The sequence below is a fragment of the Perna viridis genome, chromosome 13, assembly GCF_037379345.1.
Source record: "Perna viridis isolate PV_CMFRI_1.1 ecotype Kerala chromosome 13, ASM3737934v1, whole genome shotgun sequence".
NCBI classification, from domain to species: domain Eukaryota; kingdom Metazoa; phylum Mollusca; class Bivalvia; order Mytilida; family Mytilidae; genus Perna; species Perna viridis.
The window spans coordinates 4,457,251-4,479,852 of record NC_142457.1 but is presented as its reverse complement, the minus strand read 5'-3'; the positions used below and the strand labels follow the sequence as shown (position 1 = coordinate 4,479,852).

General features: G+C 34.2%; 1 protein-coding gene across 3 annotated transcripts in view; it reads left to right on the top strand.

The window, feature by feature from the left end:
• Nucleotides 1-22,602, top strand: part of LOC148599315 (ecdysone-inducible protein E75-like) — a 37,504-nt gene that overhangs the window by 4,649 nt on the left and 10,253 nt on the right. For all 3 annotated transcript variants that reach the window (XM_088558381.1, XM_088558380.1, XM_088558379.1), the window contains exon 2: nt 10,754-10,939. In XM_088558381.1, the coding sequence (XP_088414507.1) occupies nt 10,927-10,939 (13 nt within the window). In that variant the 5' untranslated portion in view covers nt 10,754-10,926. The remainder of the gene's footprint in view (nt 1-10,753; nt 10,940-22,602) is intronic.

Sequence of the window (22,602 nt, the reverse complement as noted above, 5' to 3'; positions counted from 1 at the left end):
TGTAAGAATCATGCAAAATCTGGAAAATGTGCTACATCCCAAAAAAAGGCTATATATTTTTATTTTTGTTATTGAGTGGTTTTACAGGTCTATATGATGACATGTATAATTATTCATTCCAATCTGTCTGCTCTGAGAAGATAATCCACATTGAAAATCCTACAGTTTCTACTGTATTTTAGTGTCATTTACAGAGTTATCGCTCTTAATTTTGAATTCTACAGTGCATTCCATAGAATTTTTATCTCCTAAGAACACAGATTATATGAAAAACTGAGTGTTAATTTCTGTTTACTGTGGCCATTCAAACCAAATATCAAAAATAAAAACATGTTGTCTTTTCACCCATGAATCACATTTTGTATGATTCTTAACTGGAGTGTTACTTAATGGGTGTGCAATTTGAATAAAACATTAAGTAAAACATTATGCAACAGCACGTCTGGTACGGCTTTCAAATATAAAATCGATATTAGATAATTAAAAACACATATTACTTGTGTACTAGTACTTGAACAAAAATCATGTTTTAACTAATAGGTCTCAAATGGCTGTCTCCGTGACTTTTACATGTAGGCTTTTTGTATGGTTGGGAATGCAAATTTCGGAAGACCTGAATGTTAAAATGCAACGTAATGTTCTGATACACTCCATGTGGTTCTTTTACTTTTTCCTGGACATTGAAAAGGATCTGCTTATACTTCTTATGTGTAAAGAATCAAAGAAAATTATTGATTCGTAACAGACTATGAATCGGATGAAATGTAGTTGTTGTCCCACTGACACAAACTTAGATACGTTTGATCATCAATCGGAGAAAAAAGACATTTGGCTAGTTCAGAGAATAGATTGATATTTTTTTAACAATGACACCTTCTGCAAACATTACTTAAATGAACGAAGTGTCAGGCACGTCTTATATGTAAAATATTAGACCAAAACTTTTAATCGCTAAAAGATATTCTGACAGAAGCGACGAAATTTGTCGGCACGGAAACAGACGAATGTACAAATGTCGAGGCTCTGTTTAGTCTTTTAATATGTCGATGGAAACGATTCTTTTTCATTCATCTAATAAATTAAGTATGTTTAAAATGTTAATTCACACCACACAATTTGAAAACTATTATAGAGTTTAAAGGTAGTTTGAGAAAACACATTAAGCTCCGTTCATCAGAGCCATACCCTAAAATCATGTTACTATAGTAAGATTCAATGAAAACGGTTCTATAGGTTCACCGAAGTTTTTCGCATTTATCTCCAGAACCGTCGGATTAAGCCGAATTCTGGTGTAAGTAAAAGTGTTGATGAGATCTCTCTGGGTCATTTGTTTTTATTTTTATCTGTAAAGCCATTTTTTCGCTATTTTAAATGGTATTTCTTCAAACAATCTTCTTCTCTATACTACTTGACCAATTAGAATCAAACAAATTAGGAATGTTCCTTAGGGAATTCCGTTTAAAGGTACATGTAATGTGTTGATTTTTATCAGTCAAAAGCATGGCTGCCGTTACTATGTTAAACATATGGGTTAGACAGAAGTTTTTTTTCCTTTATCTTCAAGACCGTTTTTCAATTGCTGAAAGTACTTCGCGCAATAAACAATATGCACATGAAAAATTTATGTTATTTTTTAATAGACAATTTTTTTATTATTGCCAATTCTTAAGTATCTTTTGGAGCTAGGATTATATAGATATGTCATGAGCCTTCTTCCTTAGTATTTCCGTGTTATGAACCGTTGTCCGTTATACTTGTCTAAAGTTCATGTACATGTATATACAATTTACTATACTGTCATATTGATGATATCCAATGTTGATATCAAAGTACTATAAACCAATAAAAGGAATTGGTGTATATCGTGAAATTCAAGTCAATTCCAAACAAACGTTGCTATAGTTACACGTAATGACACATTTAACACACTCATGTCAAATTTTCCAGACGTTGTTATGTAATGTGAATTTCCAGATGTATGCACTTTTCTTGGTTTACCTTAAATATAATTCTATATCTGCGATATATTTTGCGTTATATCCAATAGCTAACGATGCTGAGAATACTGAAATATCAGAACAAAAGTATAAGTATGTATTAATTTCAAATGTGTCGAATCCCACAATTTTATGTGTAGTGCCAAGAAAATGGACACTTGCCATTTTCGATAGATTGAGCCCTCAAGTTTCGGATTGCATCGTTCTCATAAACAAGAAAGAAATGTAAAAGAATCACAATATGGCCATACAAACAAACTATACTCGGCATTTGTATTGAAGATATAAAAGGTTGGCTTTTATTGACTGTTCTAAAAGTTATCAAGGGAATCACGGTTCTAGCGGTTATCTAAAGAATGTAATCAAGGGACAAAGACCAGACATGGAAAACAGACATACACATCAAAGAACATAAAGTAACTAAAATCATACCCACAAAGCAACAAAAGCAAATGAATAACTCGGACTCCACAAAAAACTTGGAGCATGGACCAGGTGCATCGGTAGGATAAACGTCCTCTGATTTTTAGAAACACCCGCCCTCATATATCTTCTAAGGAGATATATGAAGATACCTTCTTAAATCCTGGTTTAAGCCACCGTTTCCATCTTAAATTCCTGTACAAACTACCATGCTGACCTTGCCTGGATATTGCTATTGGTTATCTGTTCATTCGTCCTATTGGCTATTCCTCTTGCTGATTGCCTGATTTATTTTTTCATTTGGGTAATTTTGTTAGTATTCTTTATATGACGGTTGTTTGATAAGAATGTCCAGTACAACTTTTTAGGAAAGACTGGGTAAGGTCTATAATCACTGCAGAATTTTCATGGTCGTCATCATGAACTCGTGGATCGCATCGGTGTATCATTCTAAACCATAAAAACGGATTTGTTCAGCGTATCATGGTTTTCCTTTCCTCTTTCGTCTACCCCGGACTTGATTTTTTATGTGCAGCTGGACGTATGTTTCTAGAAAAGCAGATGACGCTTACCCTACCGGAACACCTGGTCCATGCTCCCAGTTTTTAGTGAAGTCCAAATTGATCATTCACTTTTGTAGCTTTATATATACCGGCTAGAATCTCGGTTCTTTTGATTACTCTTTTTAGCTGTTATGTGTTGCTTTGAAAATAAGTTCATGAGAGGTTTTGACATTTTTTTAAGTAAACTTAGAAGAAATTAGGTCAAGACATGTTAAATGTTCATATAGGAATAGCTGGTACTAGTTACATGCACCGGATATTTTTAATCAATGAACATTGAGTGCATCTGTACTGTCTCAGTTAATAAAACGATTCTTTAAATTAACTATCCTTAAATTTCGAATCTTGTATTAGTAAACGAATGTATTCCAGGGACGAAGACCACACATACAAAGTAACAAAAGTAAATGAACAAGTAAAAGATTGGGATATTTTTGTATTTTAGGGACTACTTCTTGTGCAATATATTATTATCTCGATTTTTCTCAAATATAAATTGTAAAACATCAATCGCATTGAAACAGTGGTATCTAAAAACCAAAATAGCAATCTTGAAAAAAATATTTTAAATAATGGTATAATGTTAAAGTATTTTATGGAGTTACTTCAACTCGGCAGCAACTTTTATTCTATGTTCATCAAAAGAAAGAGACCCAAACAATAAATTGTTTAAAAGTATATTATGTGCATGGAAAGGTCGGTGAACGGTTAATTTTGTCATTACACTATATTCATAGCACTTTATCACAAATTTGCAAATGTTTTAAGTATTGGGTTAATTATGGGGTCAGTACATAGCAAATGATAGTTAACTTGATCAGGATTAAGATTAATGCTGTATACACAGACTTTCTCACGACCATTTGTTGATTGATCCTAGTATCACAGGATAAAGATCTATAGTTTTATTTTGATAAAATTTCATGACATTATCCCCCGTTGAATATTACACTGGTTTGATTAATTGCTTTTGACAAGTAGAGAACTTGAGACAATTAGCCATTTGCCGGAGTTAGAATTTTTAATATTTTATTTATAATTTATTGGAGGCGTTTTTGATGTGTTATATTCTCTGCACGTTTTGTATCTTTAGTTAACTTATTATCATGCTTCCCTCTTGTAGCATCGAGCGTTACTTATGTTAATTGTAAAATATTGTACCATCTATATACTATCATAATAAACGATGTATTTAAAACAGTGGATAAAATATTTGAAATAGTGAAATATCAAGCTCCTGTAAATTATTTGGTTGACACTTTCCGGACTTGTACTTTAATAGTGGAACAACATCTATTCAGTTGTTTACGAATGATGATATTGTGTAGTAGGTTTTCTTGCCATGTTTTGCCCAATGACTAATTCTTACAAAGTCAGGCACCTAATTAAAATACCTAGTTCTTGTGTACCAATATTTTATATCATGCACAATTATCCAGTTTATGGCATTGTTAAATTTTGTACTAGTACTTCGAAGCAATAAAATTACTCATTGGTGTGATTGTTTATGCAATTTTTTTTCCAAACATGTAAGCTTCAAATTTAAGATATAATAAAGTTATCAGTAGAAATAAATACTATGTGTTGACAACAACACACCGTCACACTGTCAACCGAAAGAAATGATAACGTATAGATCGATGGTATTTGTCAAATATTGCCATATGGTCGTGAACTAAGCAAATCAAGGATAATGAATACAAATTTTGCTAATTATGACAATTATAAAAAATCTTCAACGTTTTTGAAATTAATCGAGGATGTCTGTCAAACATTGTCCGCTACCGATATTTGTTCTAATAAATGGTCATTTCAATTTTTGTACTTCAGTCTTATGTTATCTTCGATTATTTGCTCCCAGATGGGTACGAAAAAGCATTACGAAATTACTTTTGCCTTATCAACTCAATTTACGTTGTGCGAATTTTCTCCCAGATAAATGCCTCCAAATTGTGTACCGTTGTTTTAGATATACGTAAGTGTATACGAAAAACTTTCTTAACCAGGAAAACGATTTCAAGGTAAGATTATTATGTCATTCTGACTAACTTGACAAGGCAATAAATTGCCCCAAGTTACCATCTGATTACGTTCATGGAAGTGTGATTTAGAAGTGTGTGTGTCTTTTCTAACCATATGCCTGGTTTTCCAACTTACCTGCTTAAATCAGGGAAACTATAAATTATACTTGAATTATTTCGGTATCCTGCACAAAAGCATTTGTAAACCTCGTTTTAGTTTCCGATGTAGAAGGTATTGAAAACCGGAGATTGATCTATTTTTGGGTTCTAAAACGCTGCATTATAATGCACAATCTCCTGTTTTATGCTTTTCATAATATTTCCATCGTGTATAACTATATATTTGTAATTTTGTATCTTTATTTTTATACGAAAAGATTTTTTACACTATATTAATGGCAAATTTCCATGCATTTGAATGGCAGACGAGGGTCCATTCTCATGTAATTAGGGAGTCAGGTGTCGAGACTTTCGTACTATATAAGGAATAATGTCCTAGACAATAGAATACAGTGATCTAATAAATTCAGGATTATGCTGACTTTGGTGAAACAATAAAATGAGCCAGCAGAATGAGGAAAATGACTTAATCATTAAAAATGTGACTCGGACTCAACCAAACACTGGGAGCATTGACCAGATGCATTGGTAGGATAAGCGTCCTCTGCTTTTCTAGCAATTGAACAAATCGGACTCCACTAAAATGTTGGAACATGGACCAGGTGCAACGGTATGATAAGCGTCCTCTCCTTTTATAGAAGCACCTGCAAAGTTGCTCATAAGAAGTCGCATCCAGGGTAGACGAAAGAGGAAAAGAAAATTATGACTTGTGTGAACAATCAATTCTCTTGCTGTAGAAGAATCATATCAAATTACTCATTATTTCATTATGATATGATCATCACACGGTTGGAGCATCATATGATTGTCATATGTGGCACTTTTGGCTCTGTAGATATCAAGTAATTACGTACATAACCATAAAGATTGGTGTTATTTTATGACAAAGAATAGTTATTTTGGCAATGTAAACTCTGATTTTGGGCAATAAAGTGAGGTTGTTTGGGGCAATAAAGTAAAGTAAGTTTTGGCAATACAGAAAGTTAACATAAAGGCAATAACGAAATGCAAATTTGGGACAAAAAAGAACGTTATTTTAGAAAGTAGGGGGTTTTTTGGCAGTAAAGAGACGTAAATATTGTAGTTGAGGGTTTTTTTTAAAATAAATTGGGTATAATTTTAATACAAACGCTTTCTTCACAAAAGTATAATTTTTGTGTGGCTAGAAAATAAGTTCGAATAGCTTACTGTTTACATTGCTCTTGATTATAACAAAAGTAATCTCTACTTACTCTTCATAGTTACTAAAATATCACATGTGAACTCAGTTTGAGTGACGTTTTTGTCATTTAACGTACAAAATACCTATATAGTATCTGATGCTGGTATATTTAAAGGAATATTTTAATACTTAAATGTGTTTTAGAAGCCTCCTTTATTTCAAGAACAAATTTTCTGCTTGATATGTAGTGCGCATATAATTACAAATAACATGATAAATATAAACATGAATAACATTTAAAGTAGTTTTCTACCTATCCCATAACTTGATATATTGAAATAAAAATAATAGAATCAATTTTTATTTTTACGTGTTGCATCAAATCTTTGTGGTTTTATCATTAGTATTCAAGTACTGAACTCGGTCAAAAATTTGTACTGACGAATTTGGCGCATAGACATGCGATCCAATTCAACGAATACGCTACTTTAAAGCAAGTGCAAAAGGTTAAAAATAGTACATATAAGGAATGGGGACATTTGTGCCCCTTTATGTTTTTATAAGGTTGCTGAATGAGAAGAGAGGCAAAACAAATGATAGGGTTAACCTGGTGTATAAGTATTGTCTGAAGTAATTAATACATGTAATTCAAAAGAGTGAGCGTTGTTTATGACAAAGTAAGGTCTGAATAGAAGAAAGGACTGTTTATTGGTCAGCACATATAATTTCTTACGGACGTTATCTAGTGACATCAAGTAAAATATGTTAATGGAAACAGCATTATGTGATTTGGCATTAGGTGTTATGTAAAATAGATATTTCGGCAAAATGGTGAATGATAATAGGAAATGATGACGGAAACATGAAATCTGTTTCAAAAAAAGAATTTTGTTGTATAATGATATTGAAAGTGTTCTTGTGATATAGGTACTGCAGACTAGATTGGCACATACAGACAAATGTGCCTTTCACAATGTAAAAATAGTCCTTTACAGGATGCATGAATACGGGAGGATTGGAGGAAACTATTGTCAATAGCGTCAGAATCAATGAAAAAACTTGTGTATAATACAAGCGGAACATGAATATTGTTTTCATCTTGCTTTCCATGATTACTCTTTCATCAAAAATAAGTAAAAAGAATAATTGTAAATAACATAATACAACATTTTTAACTACTCCTGTATTACACAACACACCAGAAGACATTCATTATTCTTAATACTTATTGTGTGAAATAGTTTCTTTGTCAGTTTAGGGAAAAAAATATGTGTTATTTCAAATTTGATGTGTTGTCCAGGTTGCTGAGACATTTACTTTTGTTTCCACACTTGTATGGGCATGTTACTTTGGTTATTGTATGTTCTTAAATATGTGTATATTTTTCTTTGTCGACACGCTATCCCTGGATTATATTCTGTATGGTTATTTTTGAATCCTAGTTCCGTCGATTCCCCCTATGAAACCACATATTTAGGGTTAAGCCTAAAATCTATCTTGTTTTCTTTGTTTATCTGATGCGAACATAATTTGAGAGGCGATTTTGTTCCAGTAGCCGTAGCATTAGAAATTAAAATTACAAATGTACTTGGTTTTTTTTTTAAATGCAACTAATTTTACCATCGAACGACAAAATAGTTGTACCAAATTTATTGGTTATGTTTTCACACTCTGTTTGGTATAGGTATCTAGGTGACATTGTATTCGATTTGAAAAAGGATGTCAAGATTGTATCTGTTCAGACATGTCTCATATCGAGGTTTTAAGGTGGCATCAGTCTATTGGCTGCGTTAACTTTGCCGTAAGCGCTTTGATCGAATAGCTGTTCTAAATTAACGACATTTACATGGACATCGTCTTGCCCATTGACAAAAAAATGTATGAATGACCTATATGATCATTGTAACAGAGAAAAACTACCGGGTATTCTGCTCTTTACAAATGATAAACTTCAATCTTTGAAATGATTTGGGACAAATCAGATTTAAATGTTTAAAAAAGGCTCAAGAGTGCCTGAATTGCTCACCTAGTTGACCATTTGCTTATTTGAAAGTCATTTCGAGCACAATACACTAAAAAAACAGTATGCCTATTTTCATTAAATAATCTTAAATGGTTTTAGAAAGATTATCAAAGTTCTACAAATGGGAAAAAAAATAAAAATTGTTTCAGGAGCAATAACTCCTACATCAGTCGACGAATCGTTTCTAAAATTTGGGAATTGGTCGGACTCATGAGGCTGAACAATATTACCCCTGCAAAAATTTTGCTGTAGGCAACGGTTTTTGAGTTATTTGCAAAAACTGCCTCCTGACCGCTATGTTCTATTAAGTAACGGCGGTCATATTTTTTCACGAAATAAATATCCAAACAGTCCCATTGTTTGGGACATCCAAGGGAACAAATATGTCAACTTTCATTGAATTCTGTACTATGGTTTTAGAAGAAAAGATTTTCAAATTTGCACATGCAAAAAAAATGTCCAAAAAAACTGTTTAAGGGGTCGTAACTCCTACACACTACACTTACACATAATTTCATAAAACAAAATTTCACATTTCTTACGCAATGGTCATTTAGTAAATCGGAATTTGAATATATTTGTTCGAATTCTTTTAGTTCATTTTTAGAAATGAAAATCATAAAAACTACAAAAACTTTTTTTGATATGCTGAAAGGACTCATAGTCTTCGTACGCTTTGGTGAAACTCTTTATCGTCAAGTAATTGGAATTCCCTTTAAAACAATTGTGCACTACTTATTGCGGACTTATTGCGGACCTCTTTCTGTCCTGTTACGAATAACAATTTATGGTTAGAATAAAAGAACTCCCTTCCAAATAATATTTGGTAGAAACATTTAATAACACCTTTAGATATTTGGACGATAATTTCAATACTTATACTAAAGATATATATCCTACGGAACTATCTTTGAAAAAAGCAAATATTGATAATAAAAAAGGTGTATTCATATTGATAATAGTAAACTTAATACTAAATTTTACGATAAAAGGAAAGATTTTTCATGACATAGTTTTAGTTGGTTATGTCCACTTGTCACCATTATATGGTGTTTACACATCACAATTGGTTCAATTTGTTCGTTTTTGTAACGATATTTGGGATTCTTTATATAACCGAGACAGCAAGGTTTTCGTTATCACAAGCTCGTAAAAACATTCACAAGAAATTTTATCCTATGAAAGAAACTCGTGCATTCTCAAACATAGATGTACTTGTAAAGGATTAATACGTGCGGGTATCTCTCACCTTTTGTTTCACGGTGATTTTCTACACAAAACACGGAAAGTTCGATACTGACCCAATAAGTTAACTAAACCGTTGAATAGGCTGATTCGTTGTTGTTATAGTTATGATATTGTTGTCAGATCGTTAATTTGGGATAGCTTTTGTTTGTATTGACAGTGATTCGCTCATAGGGTGTTTACACAGAAGTTAAAACACCACATGTACACTTAAAAGCAGTTTTTGACATGACGTGGGTGGTGTCCTTATTGTATGAAAGAGTAATCAAGGGAACCAAGGTTATAGCGGTAATCAAAAGAATGTAATCCAGGGACAAAGACCTGACATGGGAAACAGACATACACAACAAAGAACATACAGAAACTAAAATTATACATACAAAGTAACAAAAAGCAAATGAACAACTCGTGACTTTCGATGTACCGTGATGTAAAGAATTGTGATTGACTTTACATACGATGGAGACATCACTTGTTGTAGGCTTAAACTTATCGGGAGCTGACATGGCAGTTAACTTTGAGTAGTACTTAGTTTGTTAATTTGTGTATACGTAATTTATATTCAGTTTTTTATTTCCATTGTAATAAGGACTCGGACCATTTTGAACTGATTTTAGTTGTGTTTAATTATGTAATATTTTTCCACAGTGGCCGGATTTTTAAAGGGGTAGTGCTCACGCCAAAGTACATTTTTTAGCACCAGTCTGAAATTTCTCGCCTTTGCTGTACCTGTGTATAATGATGTTTGTGGCCAGGTACAGCCTGCCCTATGGTGTGAGGGTTTCGTCGTTGTTTATTGAAGACCATTGGGTGGCCTTGGACTGACATTTTCATTCCGGTCGGGTTGTTGTCTCTTGGACATATTCACCATACCTTTTCTCATTTTAATTAAATGTTAAAATATATATTGTAAATGAATCAAAACAATCAGTTCCTCTGTTCATCCAAATCGGGGACAGCTGTGCCCACTTTTTGTTTTTTGACTCTATATACAAGCTTCTCCGTCATCCGTACCTTGGCTTAATTGTTAACACATAAACTGTAGAAAAGTATAAAAAGTTCATTTAATGTCTAGAGTATTACATAATACCCCAGCAATAAATATACTATGTCGACGAAGTATTGATTTAAATTATGCATATAAAATTAGTCATTTCTAAAAGATGATAACTGACGTGTGAAAATTTTGTCATTTACAGAATTTGTCCCAGTGAGTACACGTGTAGAAGCACATAGAAGTTGACAGCTAATGAAGTAGTAAAATAGATTATTCAAATATATTGTAATACAAGTATCATACAGAGGCTGGAAGGTACTACAGAGAGACAATTTAAATGCATGTGTGCGCATCATCTTAAGACTGCAATTGTTTATGTCTCAAATTAGTAAGTAGTCAATTCTAGTTTTATTCTCTCTTACATCATTTGACTGCTTATTTTTGGATTAATTAACTTTTCAACTTCTATTTAATGATGTTATATGTGGCTTAAACTTGAATATCCATAATAGATTACTGTCAAATTTCAAATTTGATTTCAAAATAATTTTTAAAACAAGGTACTTCTATATAGATTTTGTAGGTTATTTTCACGAATTGCAAACTATTAAAAAACTGGTTTATAAATGTTCTTTTAATTTGTGGCACTGGACTTTGTTTCTTGTACAGGGTAGCTTCTGGAACAGGGTTATGTTGCTACAAGATTGAAGTCATCACTACAGAAGTTTTATGGTCGTCATCATGAACTCGTGGATCGTTTTGGTGTATCCATCAGCACCATGAAAACTGATTTATTCAACGGGTCATAGTTTTCCTTTCCTCGTGTTTATACCCCGGACTTGACTTTTTATGAGCAACTCGGCGGGTGTTTCTAGAAAAGCAGAGGACGCTTACCCTACCGGTGCACCTTGTCCATGCTCCCAGTTTTTAGTGGAGTCTGAGTTGCTCATTTGCTTTTGTTACTTTGCATGTGTGATTTTAGTTACTGTATCTTCTTTGTTGTGTATGTCTGTTTTCCATGTCTGGTCTTTGTCCCTGGATTACATTCTTTTGATTACCGCTATAACCTTGGTTCCCTTAATGTTTCTTTGTAACATTCAAAAACTAAAATTTCATACACTCCCCTTATTATATCCCCTTTAAAGGCACTTTTTAAAGTTAACCATATATTTATATATTCCTGTACATGTATAATAATTTAGAGACAATACTTTTATATGATTCGAAACATATGGACATATTTGTCTAATGTAAATGTGTAGGAAAAACAGCAAATTTTAACCGTATAAATGTTAAATAATTAAAAACATGGTATTTTACGACTGCCACAGCACCTCCTAGTTAGACATCATTCTCGCCGTATCGGTCCAGATTTGGATGCTACGCCTATGATATTACTGTTATAACAATTTTAAACCATTTTGCAACCGAGTATATATTTTAGGGGCCAAATGCAGTTCTTATTGTACATGTACATACACTCTGTCTCAAACTCTTTAGGGGACCCATTTCCAGATCAAATTGACGAAAATTTAAATTAATCAGTTAATATCTGTGGTAGTTTTGAAACGACAGTTTTATAATGCATTACACTAACTTTAATGGAAGCAATTTACATATGATATTCTTAATTTGTTGTCATCATTAACTGGAAAGAAATTGTATAGTCTCCTATATTATTGGACACCTATCTCGATCTATTCCTGGTTGTCCCACTTTTCATAGCTCTGATTGTCCCACATGTAAATCAGGTAGAAAATTGCTTAACAAACAAATCAATTATTGTTTATTTAAAAAGATCAGTAGAAGATTTCCTTCTTGTCAATTATTAGAAGTTGTAAATTGAACGTTTAAAGTATTCTTTCCCTAATAATACAAAATTTGCAAAACAAACAACATTTAAACACGTGGGAGGGGACATTACAATACTTAAATGATACATTCTCATCCAACCTTCACAAAAATATAGGGGGTGGGAGGATTTAGTTTTTTTTTTATTTTGTTTCTTATCAGATATTTGGTAGCCTAATTTTGGCTATAATTGAAGTATAGATATGTTCTTAATCCATAGCCACATCAGTTTCAGAGAAGAACTATTGTTTTAGTCACCAAGAAATGAAAAATTTGTGTTTTATAGTATCTCAATACTAGAAACTGATTTTGAAATTCCCGCCCAATTTTTTTTCTATTTTTGTCGATTTTGTAGGAGTGGATGAGAATCTACTAATTTTGTTTGGTGTTTGATAAACATCAATCTCCTCCGCAGACCTATAACTGCTTCCTTATTTCATACGTATTAATCCGCTAGTTCATATAGGCTCTGCCATACAGGATGTGAAAAATTCTGAGGACATGAACACTATTATTAGAAATCTGCAAAGCTGTTACGATGTACTGTTCCAATTTGCTTTTTAAGGGCTGTGTTTTAGCAGTGAGTGTGGCAGAGTTGTAAAGCTTTGAAATAGCCAATGTACCCCTGCGCAGGAGAATCATATTGGATAAATAAATTTTCCTTTTTTTACAAAATCTATCTTAACATATTCTTATATTTCTGATACTAACGTGACTTCAATTTATCATGTATTAATGAAAACTGTCAGAAATCGAAAATGATACAGTCATGTAAAATAGTGACCCTGGTTTCAAACGAAAACAGCCGGAAAGTTTTTAAGATCAAATATGTCGCTTTATTATTTGCAATTGGCAGAATCAATCTAACTTTTCAGAAAAATACTTGAAATACAAATATCACTGATTATATTACAATTACAAAATCACTATAGGACATTCATTGCATTTTGTAATTTCCTCAGGCTGTGCCATATTTTCACAAGAAAAAAAAACTTGAAAATAACTTGCCATCCATGTTATTTAATTTGCACTACGTACATGTACTAAATGCTATTTTTTTCATAGAATGAAAAATATTATCGAATGGGGAGTGGGGATTTCAAGTCAGTGAGTACTTCTTAAATTTCTTTTTCTATATGCAGTTTGTAACCTAAAACCAACCTTGAATGCGTTTAACATGTTAGTAAATGGCAGTCGTGCTATGTAATTTGAAAAATAAAACTTACTAGTCTCCTGAAGGGATTAACACAGAGTATTAACGGAATATTATTATAAGACTGCATGGGACAAACTTTGTGTCCTGAAGGGTTTAACACATAATATTGACGGAATATTATTGTAAGACTGCAGGGGACAAACTTTGTGTCCTGAAGGGTTTAACACATAATATTGACCCAATATAAGACCTCAATGGCCTAACAGGACGTACAAATATAGAGCATAGAAAAAATAAAATGCAATGTACACAGTTCCAAAATAATTTAAAAGTGTAGCTTGGGATCACCAAAATGTCACCGCATGGTAGTCAAATCTTAAATTCAGTAAACAACAAAAAATATATATTCTGGGGACCGTCTTCAAAGACTGCTATGCAGCATTCCAGGAATGCTGAGTTCAAATTACATATATAGGATCAAATTAATGATGCATGTCACAACAAATCAATATTATACAACGTCTCAGAATGTGACGACTCTATTCGCTACACTGCTCCATCGGATCAAATTGATACAGGGAAGATATGTAAACGTTTCAGACCTTTCTATACGTTTACATATCTTCCCTGTATCAATTTGATCCGATGGAGCAGTGTAGCGAATATTTCAGTTTTTAGAAACCCACGGATGCCCACTTTTGTTTTTCTTAATTTATCAGTCAGGCAAAAACGCAGCATGATGAAAATGTAACCCTTTGCGAAGAGAAGCTTTAAGTCTATCCAAGTATGTTAACAGATCTGATTCTATGAAAAAGGGGGTGAGAAAGAACAATGACCGTGTCCCGTTGGTTTTGACATATCATCCTGACAATGTCGCAATCCAAAATGTTTTTTTTTATTTATAACTTTGAATCCATTGTTCTTAAAGAGGACTGCATGTCATTATCATTCCACGATTCGTTTTCAATTACTTTCTATAGAAAAGGGAAGCGCCTGACGTTATAATGGTAAATGTTCTTGTGAGAGTGCTTTTACTTGGGGGGGGGGTCCAACCTCACCCTCTTCCTTGAATGGACCCCCCACCCCCACACCGCTTTTTCCATCTAAGACGCGTACCTAGAAATTGGTTCCATGATTACACACAATTAAGACTATGATCTATATAATAGAAACACACTCAATGTAATATAGGTACAAGTACATGACTTTTACTTTGTTAATTTGCCCATTAGTAATATTCACACCTCATGGGTATACAATGCACATATGCACATGTATATTTACACTCGGATCTCTTGTATTAAATAGATGTAAGATTGAATATCAGCTTTGTTGGAATAAATTAAGTACTAGAAAACTTATTATTCTGCTACGTGAGGTAGATATTCAACCCTTTCAGAAACCCCATTAACATTCAGGCAGTTTTTTTTTCCTGGGGGAGACTGAAATTGATTGATTGATTGATTGATTGATTGATTGATTGATTGATTGTCGGGGTTTAACGTCCGAGCAGCAATATATCAGCTATATTTAGGCGATGAACATGAAATGGATGATAAAATGAACATGAAATGAAGAAATAATAACTTGTATGGGACACAAGAACAATAGTGTCGACAAATTTTGATTTGGAATTGGAAATAGGGAGAGGTGGGTAGGATCGGGCAATTTAGCCTCCAGTGGCCGAACCCTGTGGTTCCTACTACGGAAAAAAACACAGAAGGGGTCTTTAACGTGCGAGGAACGTGGCATCTTTCCCAACACGTTGCACCACTATGGTTTGCGATCAGGTTCTCCGTATTATGGTCAGACGACCCGAGCATGTACCAAGCCAGAGGTACCCCATTCCACCACCTGGGGTACACATCCCAGTTGCTCTGTGGGCAAAGCGCCCTAGCCCCATAACTATATGTAGTTAGGGTGACAAATCATCACATTTCCCCTTTTCCACAAACACATACGATCTACAAATAATCTACGAAATGAAATAATAAAACATAAAACATATCAAAAATAACATGTCACAAAAATATATTTTTATTTTTTAATTTGTCTTTTAGGCCTCCCAAAGGAAATATTTGTCACGCGATGCCCTGCGGTCAAGTTGGTCCGTCTGAAATAGCCCCCGACCATAACAGACGTGTCATGATGATAAAAAAAACATCCGCATTTAGTACATCTTCATGTGTGTGTGCAGTTTTAATTTATTGATTCTAAACCAGGTTAACACTAAACATGATGTCGCCCTTAAGGATACATAGAATATATCAATTAGAAAACTCTGTGATTTAATCGCTATAGGAGAATATATCTCCTAACTTTCGAATGAAGACTCGAAATGTGTAAGTCGCATTTTAAGTTTGTTTACTTCTTATGTTTGATTTTTTGACGGAACACATAAATTATATGTTTAAATTATAAATTGCAAAGTTTTAATGTTTAAAGACAGACTAATGTATTAATTACCACTGCATTCAATGTTGATCCAAATAAACGAGCAAATAAGATGTCAATTCAGATATTTAACATGTGTACAAGAAGTAAGGAAAGAGGGAGGATAACTTCAACATTGGGTAAAGATTGAGTTATACAGCAAGTTGATGGTTCCTCAGTATATCCGTATTACATGAAGTGAGGAGGGACAACATCAACACTCCGTAAAGATTTGGTTACACGGGAAGTTGATGGTTCCTCGGTATATCCCCGGTATTTGTGTACCTTTTGCTACAATATTTAGTTGAGGACTATCTCACATTGGTACACAGAAAATTATCTTTTTTATAAACGTCTTAGAAAATGTAAAATCAATCAGAAAACCCAATATGTAGAATGCAGAATGAATGCACCTAGCCTTTATACTAAATGGAAAGTGCAAGATAAATGTACCATACCTTATACAATAGATAGAAAGCAGAATGAATGCACCATACCTTTATACTGAAGGGTAAAATGCAGAATGAATGCACCATACCTTTATACTGAAGGGTAAAATGCAGAATGAATGCACCATACCTTTATACTGAAGGGTAAAATGCATAATGAATGCACTTAGACTAAAACTCACATAGACTGCCCTATATACTTGCACTAAGAAAGGAAAAGCAGAATGGCTACATCATGCCATAATGTATTACTAATGCATGTAATTATGATGCAATTCTTCAACCAAGAACTATAACGCACATTGACTGTTGCAATCGAAAATTCTTGAAGAGGTAATTGTATGATGTGTGCAAAAATTCAATACCCCGTCATTTTTTTGAACTAGTACATGTCCTCTTTTTTATGACTAAAGGGCATTAATGATTTGCCAAGAAATTTTATGTATATATCTGAGTTTTAAATACCATTTTGAAATCAATAACAACTTATGAGTATTAGTTGGTGATGCCGAAAGGTCACGACAGTATTTATAAGTAGTTATGGGAAAAATTGTACATGGTTTCAAATTTGTATTCCCTTTTTCTATCCCTTCTCATCCATGAGCAGACGACACACACACGCGAACACTATTCAATCCATTTAAACAACATCTGAACATAGCTCATAGCTCACTTCATCATCATTAATATATTTTTTTTTATTTTAATTGTAGTGTTGAATCTACTGAAAACTTCAGTCGTTAATCGTCAAAAATTTTATGCCACTGATTTTAGCTAGCTTCCAACATCCGAGATGGCACTAATTGGATATGTTCTAAAATCGGGTGATTTCCGCTAGAATGATTGATTTCCCTTGATAAGATTATTCTTTCGTAACCGTGATGACCCGAATCATAACGTGCCCCTGTGTCTGAATCGGAATAATATTACATTGAGTTCAATGCTAACCGATTTTTCATCTTCTAATGTAAACTTCCCGTTTTCATACAAGAAAAAAACACACGTAGAACATATGTTTATGAGTCCATTTTTATCTCGTATGAAGCTAAAATTGACGGTTTTATGGCACCGATCAGCAGCATAATGTGGAGCAGTAATATATAATTATGCAAATCATATGTGTAAAATACTGAAATTACGAGTGCAAGAAGTCGCTAACGATATAAGCGACTTAAAAATGGATACCCGATGTAACATGCCTTGCAACTGTTTCGTGAGTTACACACAGCTCTCGCATATGGATGAGTTGTCTGCACATGATACAATATGTAACTTTTTTTCGGAACGCACTATAAATGTTATATAATACATGTTTTAGCATCTAATACATTCGATACATAAGCAAATATTGTTTACGTGAAATTCAAAATTGTACTTGCTGCCAAATAAGCAACATAGTTTTACCGGTGCAGGCTTCCCTGAGAGGTTAGCATGTAACAGTAAAATAGAGAAATTGTGAATTAATGGCATCCGAGAGTACACGAATTTCAATTACTATCAAGAGAAGTTGTTCAACGGGTTTAATTGGATCACTCTTTTTGGGGAAAACATGTTATTTCGTTCAAACATATAGGTTAAAAATAGGACAAATTGGCTTAGGCTGTAACGAGCTAATTTTGTGAATCTCTTTTTTTCACAATCTCTGCCTGAGTTTATTTTACAAACGAGTAACAAAGAGGTTTTAGTTGTTCTGTGATTTTGTCCGCATTCTGTTTTAAAAAATGGAATGTCCGTATTTTTATTCCTTGGACAAATGCAACATTTCAAAGAATACATGTATGTGCGTATAACATACTGTCTACAAAGATACCAGGCAGATCTTTTGGTATTGGAGGGAGGAGCACAGGGTAATTTATTGTAGATAACGCGCGATAACCCATAGACAATGGAAAATTAATTATATTGCTATCGATAACTATTTGTAGTCAATTCATTTGAAACGCCGTTATAATGAATTAATTAACGAACTAACTATAGGATATCGAAGATACTTCATATATAACGCAATTAATTCATATATAACGGTCCGTGAATCCACAGAAAACGGGGTTATTTCCGTAGATAACGGAGTTTCCGTTAATATCGTTTGCCATATATATGACTACTCAAAGGTTATGACTGGGCCTGCCGTAACTACACTCAACCTTTGGTCCCGTGCTAGACTTCTTACAATTAGGCCTCTAGAACAGGGTTATGTTGGTACAAGATGGAAGTCATCACCACAGAAGTTTTATGGTCATCATCATGAAGTCGTGGATCGTTGCGGTGTATCCATCTGCACCACGAAAACCAAATTTATTCAATGTGCCAAAGTTGTCCTTTCCTCTCTTTTTTTCCTGACTGTTATGTATAACTCGGCGACAGTTTCTAGAAAAGCAGAGGACGCTTTTCTTTCCTCTTTTTAGCCCCGTGCAGGTCCGGGTGTTAAAAGGAAAGGCCTGCAGCAGCGCTAATTTTGTCGTAAAAGGCGACTAAATAGTGCTCAGAACCCGAGCCGGTGGCTAGGGCGCTCTGCCCACAGAGCAACTAGGATGTGTGCCCCAGGTGGTGGAATGGGGTACCCCTGGCGTGTTACATGCTGGGGTTGTCAGGCTATAATACGGAAATCCTGACCGCAAACCATAGTGGTGCAACGTGTTGGGAAAGATGCCACGTTCCTCGCACGTTAAAGAACCCTACTGTGGTATTCTCCCGGAGTAGGAACCATAGGGCTCCGCCACAGGAGGCTAAATTGCCCGACCCTACCCATCTCTCCCTATTTCCAGTGGCAATCAAAATTTGTCGACCCCATTATCCTTGTGTCCCATCCCTTTTTCATTTCATCATCATTTCATGTTCATTTTATCATCAATTTCATGTTCATCGTCTGAATATAGCTGAAATATTGCTGCTCGTACGTTAAACCCCAACAAACAAACACAAACAATTTTTCCTCTTTCGTAATAACAAATCATACTCTGTCAGTCGAAGAAGATGGTTCCCTTGATTACTCTACAGCCCACAGCGAGTTCTCATTTCTTATTTAAGAGTAATAGAGGGAACCAAGATTCTAGCTGAAATCAAAAGAATATTATCCAGGGACAAAGACTAGACATTGAAACCAGACAAACACAACGAAGAACATAAAATATCCAAAATAGTACATACAATTAACAATAGTAAATGTGCAACTCGGACTCCACTAAAAACTGGGAGCATGCACCAGCTGGACGGGTAGGATAAACGTCCTCTGCTTTTCTAGAAACACCCGCGGAGTTGCTCATAAAAAAGTCAAGTCCGATCGATGTAGACGAAAGGGGGAAGAAAAACTATGATCGACGCATTGACAGAGCAAAAAAAACAGTTTTCATGGTTTTCATGTAAGTTCTCTTACACTATTGTATTATTGTATCTGGTCTCTTACTGAATTTTACTCACTTGCAACGTTACAGGTGTCACTGACAGAGCAGGACATCCACGCACATAGATTTACTCTTACACTATTGTAATATTGTATCTGGTCTCTTACTGAATTTTACTCACTTGCAACGTTACAGGTGTCACTAACAGAGCAGAACATCCACGCACATAGATTTATTCTTACACTATTGTATCTGGTCTCTTACTGAATTTTACTCACTTGCAACGTTACAGGTGCCACTGACAGAGCAGGACATCCACGCACATAGATTTGCTCTTTCACTATTGTATTATTGCATCTGGTCTCTTACTGAATTTTACTCACTTGCAACGTTACAGGTGCCACTGATAGAGCAGGACATCCACGCACATAGATTTGCTCTTACACTATTGTATTATTGCATCTGGTCTCTTACTGAATTTTACTCTCTTGCAACGTTACAGGTGTCACTGACAGAGCAGGACATCCACGCACATAGATTTACTCGTACACTATTGTATTATTGTATCTGGTCTCTTACTGAATTTTACTCACTTGCAACGTTACAGGTGCCATTGACAGAGCAGGACATCCACGCACATAGATTTACTCTTACACTATTGTATTATTGTATCTGGTCTCTTACTGAATTTTATTCACTTGCAACGTTACAGGTGTCACTGACAGAGTAGAACATCCACGCACATAGATTTATTCTTACACTATTGTATCTAGTCTCTTACTGAATTTTACTCCCTTGCAACATTACAGGTGCCACTTACAAAGCAGAACATCCACGCACATAGATTTATTCTTACACTATTGTATCTGGTCTCTTACTGAATTTTACTCACTTACAACGTTACAGGTGTCACTGACAGAGCAGAACATCCACGCACATAGATTTATTCTTACACTATTGTATCTGGTCTCTTACTGAATTTTACTCACTTACAACGTTACAGGTGCCACTTACAAAGCAGAACATCTACGCACATAGATTTATTCTTACACTATTGTATCTGGTCTCTTACTGACTTTTACTCACTTACAACGTTACAGGTGTCACTGACAGAGCAGAACATCCACGCACATAGATTTATTCTTACACTATTGTATCTGGTCTCTTACTGACTTTTACTCACTTACAACGTTACAGGTGCCACTGACAGAGCAGGATTGTGTTATGTCTCGTTTTTCTTGTAATCAGATTTTACATATGATTGTATTTGATTGTTGTTTGTTGTATCCCATTGTACTTTGATATTTCGACGATTTCGACCTAATAAGCCGTTATCTTGACATGTTTAAATATTTTAAAATATTGTGTGCCTTAGTGTACAACCGTATAAATGAGGCCATTTAAAAAAATAACATTTGGACACAATGTAATAGACACCTTTTTATTGGTAGATCTAGGTTTGTGGGAACGGAATTTCTTTTTAAGTGAGAATAGTACACATAGAGATCCAAATTTAGATACACAAGCCTAAGCTGCTTACTAGCATTTCAATGTTAGTTCTTAAGGAGCAAGACAATTTTCTGTTTTTTACAGTTTAAGACGAATTGGAACCAAAGAAGAATTATACGTTAATTTTGGTATCATACACGTTTATCTTATACTCTACATGTTAGAATTGTTCATGTAAATCCAGAAGCGGATCCAGAGATTTTGAAAGGGGAATACCAGGCCTATAGTTGCTCATTTTTGCAAAGGATTGGATGCGTAATTTATGTCAAAGCTTTTGAGAAAAGGTAGTCAAACTCCAAGACATTCCCCACAAGTATATAGTTAAGTACACTGTGTGAATGTAAGTCTCTTATGACCCTGACAGTGTGCATTCGTCTGATCACCACTAGAGATTTTACACCATTTTTGTTTTATTTTAAAGTATACACCAATCATCTACGTTTTACTATTGTTACAAATAATAGGGGTGCGTGAAATATTAGTATTAGTTAATATAAGAAAAGTTTCTTCAGATTAATATTGTAAGTACAGTCATGTAACTGTCTCCAGGCGAACTGGCCAGCTGGTACATTTTGTAGTATAAAAACATTGTACATGTCATACTAATGAATTATTTACGGAGGCATTTACTACTAAAAGGCATCCCTGGTCCTTGTCATTTTTATATTTTTTGCCTAACTAATATCTTTATCTTACCGCAGAATCGAGTTGTCTTGACATTACTGTGCATGTTTTGGTTTCAATGATGTCATAAATGTCTGCCATATTAGCTACTTGTTTTCCATAGGTCCACTTGCATGTGGAAAAAGTTCTAAATTTATGTTGAGTCCGCTACTCTAGGTCACTGGGAGAAATTGCAATGGGAGCAATCGGAACGAAAATTTCAACTAAAAAATGATCATTTTTTCATTATTATTTCATTTCGAAGCATTTAAGGTATTTTTGACGAAATACGTATTTTAAACATTATAGTTTTAATGGTTCTTATCTTACTGAAGTCATATGCCATTTTTTTCTAGTATAGACCCAATGGGTTTGCTCCCATCATCAAAAACATGGCCCACAAGTACGTAAAGATGAAGATTTATTTGATAGTCGGGTTTTATTTTTGTCAGTAGGGAGGTGGCAAACCTAAGAGGCAAACATCTGTCCATTTACCCGTATAGAGTTTATTTGATATAAAGATGGCGAGTATGACATTTGGCAATACGTAGATTCAATCATGTTCACTGAATACATTTTAAGATAAATACCGAAAAGTAACACTTCTACGGTTGTAACTCGAATTAGTGATGTGTCTGACTCATGAAAT